Consider the following 10,307-nt stretch of genomic DNA (forward strand, 5'->3'; position numbering starts at 1 on the left):
TAGGTGATTGTGGGTGGGGGGGGGGGGGGAGGGGGGGGGGGGGGGGGATTTTGGGCGCTTTGCTATCGGTTCGTCACTTGGCGCCATACTCGGAGAAGAAGAGTTGTTGGTGGAACTAAAAATGTGTTTTTTTGGCGAAGTCCTGCGGGGGGGCGGACCCACCTCAGGCGCTCGTTCGGATTCTATTTCCGGGAGATCGGCTTTTGTCCCGTGGGCACCGGCATTACGATGCCTCTCCCAACCCGTCGCTGGGCGATGGATGACTCGCGGGGATGGGGGACAGATGGGCGAGACACACGACGGTGACACGGTCGGCTGTCTGGGATCACCCAAAAAAAAAAAAAACGAAAAAGAGAGCCTCGCGCAAGTGAGAATTGGCAGCAGCGGGCCAACTGTTCCCGCATTGGCCCAAAGCGCCAACCGGCGGGTGGCGTGCGATGCCTTCATTGGAAATTCGAATTCCGGATGATTATAAGAGCAGCCCGTTACTTGGTCTCGCTCTGCCTCCTAAAAAATGGCCGCGTGCTGTTGAATCTGGTTTTTATTACCATCCTCGGATTGTGCTGCTCGTGTGAGTCACACTTCCTCCTCGGCTTGAATGCGCGCCGAATTACTTGTACGCGGCGAAGGTCCGCGTTATTGTGGGCAATACGTTCCGGACCAGGTGGAAAATTGCACATGAAAAAACATTTTTGGAAAATAGTTTGGCTCCTCCCGCCCGCTTTCAAACGCAGTTCGAATGTTTTGCTCACAAAATGAGGAAGTTAAATGTTGTCAGTCATGCACATTGCCCCCCCATTTTCCCCCCACACGCATCCACAGGTATGCCCTTTTGTCATGCTTTAAAGCTTCCAGAGCTGGTTTGGCACGCGCGTCACCGCTCGGGGAGCTGTGCATTTGGTCCGAATCATCACCCGAACATTCAAACGCCTATCTCCGTCCCCGGGTAAGCGCTGCCAGTCAAAAGCGGTGAGTCATTGCTCTCCTTACTTCCCTGTTACGGGAAGAAGCCGGCGTTATGTCACGGCGCAGGAACGCGCTCAAACAAAGCATACCTCTCCACGCGCGCGGCGGCGGCGACGGCGGCTGCAGGTCCAAGTCGTCATCGTGTCGCCGTGTCACACCGTTGCGGGCGTTTTAAAAAAATTTATTTGTGTTGTTGTTTTTTTTTTCAGCATTCGGCTGCCGGTGCTCGTGCCCCGATGTGATTTTTCTTCTTCTTCTTCTTCCCTCGTTAGAGCTCCATCCAGTATGTCCAAGCGACGTGCGTCGGAGAGAGCGGCCGGAGAGACGTCGGGCAGGGCCGGCAAGCTGCAGTGTCCAGTGTACGCCGGCATATCTGGCGGCAACGCCAAGCGAGCTGGGCCCTTTGTCCTGGGTAAGGGAATCAACGTGGATAAATTACAACCTGGAGTTTCCTAATAGGCGAAGTCGGAGTGAATGAATGATTTAATGAAAACTGAAGGGGTTTTTTTGGGGGGGGGGGGGCGGATTTCTGGGGATTTACTTTTTTTTTTTTTTTTTCTTTCCTGAGCACAGTACAGCGGTCCCCAACACTTTTTGCACCACAGTCCGGTTTCACCTAAAGACGTATTTCAACATCAAAGCAGTGTCATGGCAACCCCCTCCCCCCCCCTTGAAGCGTCAAATGGGTTGTAAGTTGGAATCGCCCGTCATGATGACTGGAGTGCATCAGCGGGACCTTTTTCGAACAAATTTGCTCCCGTCTAGAGCCACAGGAACCGCGCTCTGGTCATATTAAAGTAAGACGAGTGCCTCTCGGTCAACTGGTCGCGCTTTGCGAAAAATGACTTCTGCGACCGCTTCGCCATCGCCCAAAACGAAAAGCCTGCGAAAAAGAGTCAAGACGCCCAAAAGGCCCCCCCCCCCCCTTCAACGTGCCTTTTGAGAGCAACTTTTTCCGCACGACTTTGGTGGAAATTGAATTCGGATTGGCGAGTCGTTTGTCGTCGAGTCGGCGTGCCCGGCCAAGTGTCTGCGTGTGCGCATCCGCACGCCTGAGACAAGAAGAAAAAGAATTTTTGCCCATCGCCATGACGCAGAGCGGAAGGTGGACTTTCTTCTCACTCCTGAGGCCCTCCTGACAAGTCTCGTTTGCACGATGAGCCCATCTGCAAAGTGCCAAACTAAACCTTGAGCCGTGCGGGGAAGGCCATGGGCAGCCTTTATTTTTTATTTTTAATGAGCACATTATCTGCCTTTTCGTCATGCGATTGTTTTCTTGTTTTGTTTTTTTTTTTTTTTTTGTTTGCTGCAGGGCCTCGTAGGCCATGGGCAGCCTTTGTTTTACTTTTTATTTTTAATGAGCACATTGCCGGCCTTTTCGTCATGTGACTGTTTTCTTTCTTGTTTTGTTTTTTTTTTTGTTTTTGTTTTTTGTTTGCTGCAGGGCCTCGTCTCGGCAACTCGCCAGTGCCCAGCATCGTGCAGTGTCTGGCCAGGAAAGACGGCAGCGACGATTTCTACCAGCTCAAAGTAAGTAACGTGCAAACTTGGGAGATCAAATGTCATTCGGTGAGCATGTGAACTTTTCACCTTTTTTTAAATTTTTTTTAAAAAAAAAAACAAACAAATGATTTCAAAATATCGGAGTAAAATCCAGCTGCATCTGCGGAGAAGCCTCGAATGATTAACGCCGGCAGCACGGAAGGTTCCCGGAGTGAACGACGTGGTTTGATGTCATGTCTTATGTTGTTGCAGTCATCAGTGATTGCGCAACAACTTACGACGTGACGACCAATCGCGGATTTTGACAATAAACGCAAAAGTGCCAATTCAGCGCAGCACGTTAGAGCGGCGGCGGCGGCGGCACCGGCCACCTCTGTTAGCGCGACGGGCGAGGTTTCGGTTTTGTTTTTGTCGACTCTCAATTCAAATGGCAAAAAGCGGACGAAACTACATTTCTGGGAGTTGTTCTGTATAAATGAGGAAAAAAAAAATGATGTCGGAAATCACACGTTCAAAGAAAAAATCTCAAACTGTCGGCATCTTCGATCAAACCGAGGCTCTGCTCGGCGGTCTGGAACTTGGGTCTTCAACTGGACAGAGATAATGAAACTGGACCGGCAAATGGGTGCCGTTGTCCAATCCGGCTTCTTTCATTTTACGCCCCCCCTCCTGTTTTGCGCAGATCCTGACGCTGGAGGAGGAGCGCGCCGACTCTGCCGGCGAGACGCAAGAGGAGAGGCAGGGCAAGATGCTGCTGCACACCGAGTATTCCCTCCTGTCTCTGCTGCACAACCAGGACGGCGTGGTCCACCATCACGGCCTCTTCCAGGTCGCCCGAGCAAAAGCGCTTCGATTGGCCACATTGAGCGCAATGTCGAGCGAGCGAGCGCGCCGGATCCGTGGCGCCGCGTCTTCCGCTAAGGTTTCCCCTCCCCCTCTGTCGCGGTTTTGCAGGACCGGGCCTACGAAATCGCCGAGGACCCCGAGGCCAACAAGTCGCGCAAGACGAAGAAGCGGATCTGCCTGGTGCTGGACTGCCTGTGCGCGCACGACTTCGGCGACAAGACGGCCGACCTCATCAACCTGCAGCAATGATGTCGGAAATCACACGTTCAAAGAAAAAATCTCAAACTGTCGGCATCTTCGATCAAACCAAGGCTCTGCTCGGCGGTCTGGAACTTGGGTCTTCAACTGGACAGAGATAATGAAACTGGACCGGCAAATGGGTGCCGTTGTCCAATCCGGCTTCTTTCATTTTACGCCCCCCCTCCTGTTTTGCGCAGATCCTGACGCTGGAGGAGGAGCGCGCCGACTCTGCCGGCGAGACGCAAGAGGAGAGGCAGGGCAAGATGCTGCTGCACACCGAGTATTCCCTCCTGTCTCTGCTGCACAACCAGGACGGCGTGGTCCACCATCACGGCCTCTTCCAGGTCGCCCGAGCAAAAGCGCTTCGATTGGCCACATTGAGCGCAATGTCGAGCGAGCGAGCGCGCCGGATCCGTGGCGCCGCGTCTTCCGCTAAGGTTTCCCCTCCCCCTCTGTCGCGGTTTTGCAGGACCGGGCCTACGAAATCGCCGAGGACCCCGAGGCCAACAAGTCGCGCAAGACGAAGAAGCGGATCTGCCTGGTGCTGGACTGCCTGTGCGCGCACGACTTCGGCGACAAGACGGCCGACCTCATCAACCTGCAGCACTACGTCATCAAGGAGAAGAGGCTGGGCGAGCGCGAGGCCATCGTCATCTTCTACGACGTGGTGCGCGTGGTGGAGGCCCTGCATAAGGTGAGCTCGCGGCCGGCCTTTCAAATATCCGCGCGGCGTGTGTCCTGACGGCCCCTTTTTCCCCCTGCAGAAGAACATCGTGCACCGAGACCTCAAGCTGGGAAACATGGTGCTGAACAAACGGTAAGGCTTTTTGCCGCCACCTCGCCCGCGCCGCGCCGCACCCGTGTCGCACCCGAGCGGAGGGCCGCATTCTTGTCCCAACGGCGGGATCGGCACGTAGGAAGACTCATTGCCTCGCGCTTAAAAAATTTGAGTCGACGAAATTAACGCCGCTCGGCGGAAAAGAAACTTGGGCTTGGACGGACGGCGATTGGCCGCAACCAAAGTTTGCGCGCGTGTGGTGTGGAAGTGAGAAAGGAGAGGAGGAAGCCGGGTGGCCTTTATTCGAAAAACACGTGTGGCACACGGTATGTGGCGTGGCTACACCAGAAAGTGGGCACGCGCGTCTGTGTTGACGTTCTGCGCGTTTTTCAGCTTTCTAAATCCAAATCCGCCCGCCCGCCAGCTCCTCGCCACACCGGCTCGGTCCTGAACGATCATCCTCGGCCGCAAGTTGACTCATGTCGTTCTTTCTCACCCAACTTAACGCGACTGCTCTAACGCACTGGATTTGGGAGTCAGCCGGTCCTCCACCGAGCGTCTCCAGTTGGTCCCGAATGCCGCCGCTCGCCTCTTTTGACCGGTACTCATGAGAGGGAGCGCGCAAGTCATACTCGAGTCTGTTCCGTTGCGGCTGCTCCCGCTCTTTGCAATGAATGTTGGGCAAGCCCCCCCTCTTCGCCGGCCATTTTTTTTCAAACTCCTCCTTTTTCGTCTTTGGCTTTTGACTCCGCACGAGAGTTGATTCACTCCGATCGCGCCGCGGAGAGCAGCTTTTATTGTTTGGCGGTATCCACTCGTTTGCTTGTTCTTGCAGGACGCACAGAATCACCATCACCAACTTCTGCTTAGGGAAACACCTGGTGAGTGAAGACGACCTGCTCAAAGACCAGAGAGGAAGCCCCGCCTACATCAGCCCGGACGTGCTCAGCGGTGAGTGTCCCGCTGAAACGACTCACGAGTTGCCTCCGCGGGGCGGTTGCGCAACGCCTCCGGCCCTCGCCGGTTGTTTTTCCGTCCTCGGAGCGGGGCGGGGCGTTGCTGACAGCTCGCCTCCGCTGCTCGACTGGCGCCGAGAGGGGGGGGGGGCAGAAAATGAGCGAAAGCTGTCCACAAAGCTCCGTGTACGTGCGCGAGACAAGACAAATGTGACCGGCGTGCAATTCCAAGCACGCGTTCGATGACTCACGCACTGATGACTCACTGGAGGGGGAAACCCCCTCCTCCGTATACCCCCCCCCCCCCCTACTTACGCCGTCGCCGTTTGTCTCTTTGCGCGTGCGTTTCTCGCGGTGCATACCTGAGTTGAAGTGCGCGTCTCTCACTTACCCCCGTCCGGGTTCTGCCTTTTCCAGGTCGCCCGTACCGCGGCAAGCCCAGCGACATGTGGGCTCTCGGCGTGGTGCTGTTCACCATGCTCTACGGCCAGTTCCCCTTCTACGACAGCATACCTCAAGAGCTCTTCCGCAAAATCAAGGCCGCCGAGTACTCGGTCCCAGAGTGAGTCGCCGGGCGGACGAGATCTCGCCGCGGTTATGGCTTTCGTTGTGTCTCACGTAAACACACTTGCCCCCCTCGCAGAGACGGCCGCGTATCCGACAGCACGGTGTGTCTGATCCGAAAACTGCTGGTGCTCGACCCTCAGCAGAGGCTGACCGCCGGCGAGGTGCTGCAGTCGCTCGGTGACATCATCGCCTCGTGGTACGCGCGCGTCTCTCTTTTCGGATCGCCGCTCGGCCGACTTGAAGCAATGAGCAGATTTTTATTTTTATCCAGATTGATGGCAGATTGAAAGCATATCTTTTCCCAAAACATTTCATGAAGCACCTTCGATTTCCTTCGACAAAAATGTGCAATTTACTTTTTCGTCATTCACATCGGTGCATTGCAACTGATCCCACTGATTGTACAAAGGCACAAAACTTTGAACGAGTCATCAAAACAACGTCGTCTTCTACCCTGATGAAAACGGTGCGTTACCTAGTGGATACTCCATGAATTGCACCTTATTAAAAATATTAATTTTGTGTCTTTTATGCATATTTTTTTTCACTTTTAAATTATCCTGCGGGCCCGATTGAACCTCCTTGGGGGCCCGGTTTCGGCCCGCGGGCCGTATGTTTGACACCGCTGGTTTCGACATTAAAAAAAAAAAAAACACACACACACACACACAAGACAGAACTGAACTCCCAACTAAGCAGTGAAACAATTACCCCGATGACGAAAATAGTCGCGTAAACGAGCGGTCGATTCATTTCAGCTCCTCTAAATTGCAGGCAGTCCGTTTCGTCGCTGAGCGGCCCGCTTCAGGTGGTTCCGGACATTGACGATCAGGTCAACCACCACCCGGAGCATCTGCAAGAGGTAAAAAGAAGCGGCGAGGCCGGCTTGGCGCCGTGCGGCTCAAGTTGTTATTGAGAAAAAACAACCCAAAAAAGTGTCCGTCTTGATATGGGAGTCTTTTGGTCTCTTCCAGGCCAAAGTGACGGAGGAGTCGTCGCAGTACGAGTTTGAGAACTACATGCGTCAGCAGCTGCTGCTGGCCGAGGAGAAGAACACCTTCCACGAGGCCAAGAGCTTCCTCAAGCGCCACTTCAACAGCCTGCCGCCGGTGCGGCGGCTGGGCCACGACGCCCAGCCCGTCAGCCCGCTGGACGCCGCCATCCTGGCGCAGCGCTTCCTACGCAAGTAGAGCCCCCTCGTCTGCGCTCTCGCCGCGTATTCCGGAGCGGCCGAGCCGTACGGGACCGCCGTCGTGTAGCAGCACCTCCGCCTTCCCCGCCATGCCTCCTTTCCTTCTCTACTGTCATCCCCCTTTTTGGAAAACCTTCAAGTCAATCTACCTCTCCGTCTCTTCCTCCGTGTTGGTAAACCACGCTCACTGTTCTACCAAGCCACCGGCGACGTTCGTGTTTTCCCCCCGTCACGCCACGGGGAAAGAAACGACAAACCCTTCTCGAGTTTTGGACGGAATAAGCTTTTTTTTTTTTTTTTTTGTCTTTCGTTTTTTTTTTTTTTTTTTTAGCATTATGACCTTGGAGTAGCATTTGTAATATCCTATTGAAGACGGACATTATGGGAGCACACGTTAGTACTGGTCGTCTCTTTCCCTAGCATCAGGCAGCTTAGCGTGCGGAAAGCCTGGAAGTCGCCGCCACGCCAAGACCCCCCGATGTTGGACGCTGCCTCGTTGTCCTCCTTGGTGTCACGGCCCAAAAAAATCGCGAGGGGGGGCGGTGGGGGGCGCCACGGAACCGGTACCCGGCGCCTCATTGGGATTTGTAATGGCTTCCAGGTAGTCTGACGAAGACCAGATGAAAAGTGTGCTTTTGTTTTCCGGTATGAATGTGAACGACACTTTGACATGTTTGCATAGCCAAGTTGCGCAACGCAACGCGCGCGCGTCTCAAGCCAGGGCCCGCCGAGCCGGCGGCCATCTTTAAGCTATCCTCCAGTCTCTCGACGCTTTTCCACAGCGCGGTACCAGCTCCGGCTCTGCGAAAACCCTCCGAATCCATGCGGCGTTCAATGCAAATTTAATCCCAAGGCGGGTGGCAAAACGGGGGCGCTGCTTCCGAGGGGAGACTGTGGAGTACACGGTTAGCATTGGCTCAGTTTCTCTTTGGGGTGGTGTGGGGGGGGGGGGATTTTTAATTCCAATGGGTCACCTCCAGTCACCTCCAAGAGGGCAGCATTTAAAAAAAAAAAAAAAACAGCTGAGGGCTCCGGCCAAGTGGAGACTATGGGCAGCGCGCAACCACGCCTTCCACAAGCTAGCATGTTCATTTTCTGGCATTTCGAACAGAGACTGGCGAATAACCAGAAATGAGCAGCACTTATTTCCCCCCCCCCCCCCCCCCCCCCCCCCCCCCATAAAAAATGTCTCTTATTATTTGATAATCTCGAACGGCGTCCTCAGTCTCCACTTGGCGGCAGCGGCCTGATTTCCCGTCTCCTTCAAGTCTCCTCTCTGATAAAAAATCTGCCTCCTTTCCATGGCCGTTAATGCATTTGTGTTCTCTGGCCAAACAAAACCACAGAAGCGGAAAATCCCCCCCACGCAGATTTGATCCAAGAACAAAAGCGGACCTCCGCAGCCAAGTGGAGACTGCGGAGCAAGCGTGTCTCTTGTTTTTGTCCCTTCGAGCTCGTCGACCCCCCCGGTGTCCGCAGCGTCCGTAAGATGGCGTGGAACCGCGTTGCCGAGCAGAAATGGGACCTGGTGCTCATGGCGAGGAGAGCCAAGTGGGTACCGTGCGGTGGAAAAGCGTCCAAATAGTGTTTTATTATCTGGCACACTGTGAAAAGCAGACCAAACACCGAGCTAGCCCTTGATTGTCTTATTAGCAGCCCCACCCCCCCCCGTCCTGAGCGCCGACGGACTTGTCGCTAGCTGCAGGCTAGGTGTCCGTTAGCGATGGGCCGTAAATCGAGTTTAATTTAAAGCTGCTTTATGTAGACAAATGAAATCTAATGACCTTGACCGTGTGGATTTGGTTAATGAAAGCAGTGAGGGAAGTTTTTCATCAACAAAGGTTTTTTTTTTTTTTTTTTTTTTTTTTTTTTTTGAGGTGAAGCTACTCTCCAGCGACTTTGCCGCGGTCTCAATTAGGCTTCCTTACTATTTATGTTTGCATCCCAACCTCATTCACTTTACCGTTTCAAGGTGGATTTATTTATTTATTCTCTCAAAAAAATCAGCTACAATCATGAAAAAGTAGCCCCCCCCACCCCGCCCCCGCAAAAAAAACTCAAATACATCACGTGCTTGCCATTAAACATATTTCTTGCCATATCGCCACCATTTAAGCTACTCTGCCTTATGCTTGGTTCTAACAATTATTACCGATTTATTTTGTAAAAAAAAAAAAACTCAAGTGTCCCCTTTTTTTTCTCCAGATTCATACAGTTCATTAAAAAAAAAAAAAAATCGGAAAATGAGGTGAATGCAATGTCAGTATTGTAGCAGTGCAAAAAAATGCTGATGCAAAGCGATCATATAAGACGATAAATAGAATATCTAGATCATTTGTTTTGTCTGTTGCCACCACCAACTTGAATTGCAAAAATTGTATCGATAGCTTGTCCAAAAAGTTGTTTTTAAGATTTCCGCTGGGTTCATTCGATCAATTCCCCCCCCCCCCCCAAGTGACGCATTAATTTATGGAGACATGATGAATGAATGGATGGATTATTTTGTAGAATATTGCATGATTTATTTTATTTTTTTTTTTCTCAAGGGAATTGTCGTCTTGAAAAATTCCCTCTCGGTTTCACAGCAATTGGAATCTTGAAATGTTTGTCAAGTACTTTCACACCACACAAAGAAAAAGAACAAAATTGTACCAATATTTCCCCAAATTAATGGTTGTGGGTGGGGGATACACACACACACACACACAAACCTTTTCCCCAAAATATGGATCAAAAAAGGCTTTCCCTGAGTTTGGGCCTCATTCTAATTTCAATGTATCGTCCCCATATGTTGGAGAAAAATTGCTTCCATTGTTTTTTTTTTTGGTTTTTTTTTGACTCTGCATTGCTTAATTAGGTTCATGTCAAAAACACATCAGTTCGAATGCCCCCCCCAAAAAGATTTTTAACTGTAAAAATTCTCGATTTTCCATAAAGGGACAGTATGGAATTCGTTCGCCTCTGTGGCTGAACCACACTTGCTTTTTTTGTTTTTGTTTTTGTTTTAATTAGTTTTGATTTGAGTAGCAAACCCCCCCCCCCCTAAAATATTTGTCATTTGGTTTCCATTCACTACATTGGTTTAAAATGTTTGTATATAAAAAATAACAAAATTGTATTTATTCCCCAGGCACCCCCACCCACTTCCCGGATGACATCATAAAATGAGATGAATCTCCTAATTTATGAGCAAAAATAAGTTTCCACAAAGCTATTTTTTCCCCTCCTCACAAAAAAAAAAAAAAAAAACACAATTCAC

At 51.8% G+C, this 10,307-nt stretch overlaps 1 protein-coding gene across 1 annotated transcript in view; it reads left to right on the plus strand.

Moving 5' to 3' along the window:
• Positions 1–8,153, plus strand: part of stk40 (serine/threonine kinase 40) — a 12,237-nt gene extending 4,084 nt beyond the window's left edge. The window contains exons 2-11 of the mRNA XM_019865337.1: positions 1,239–1,378; positions 2,411–2,496; positions 3,152–3,298; positions 4,025–4,249; positions 4,320–4,372; positions 5,169–5,284; positions 5,707–5,851; positions 5,933–6,052; positions 6,631–6,718; positions 6,831–8,153. Coding sequence (XP_019720896.1) covers positions 1,252–1,378; positions 2,411–2,496; positions 3,152–3,298; positions 4,025–4,249; positions 4,320–4,372; positions 5,169–5,284; positions 5,707–5,851; positions 5,933–6,052; positions 6,631–6,718; positions 6,831–7,046 — 1,323 coding nt within the window. The 5' untranslated portion in view covers positions 1,239–1,251 and the 3' untranslated portion in view covers positions 7,047–8,153. The remainder of the gene's footprint in view (positions 1–1,238; positions 1,379–2,410; positions 2,497–3,151; positions 3,299–4,024; positions 4,250–4,319; positions 4,373–5,168; positions 5,285–5,706; positions 5,852–5,932; positions 6,053–6,630; positions 6,719–6,830) is intronic.
• The last annotated feature ends 2,154 nt before the right edge of the window (positions 8,154–10,307 follow it).

This window comes from Hippocampus comes, unplaced genomic scaffold (assembly GCF_001891065.2).
Source record: "Hippocampus comes isolate QL1 unplaced genomic scaffold, H_comes_QL1_v1.1 scaffold444, whole genome shotgun sequence".
Lineage (NCBI taxonomy): Eukaryota > Metazoa > Chordata > Actinopteri > Syngnathiformes > Syngnathidae > Hippocampus > Hippocampus comes.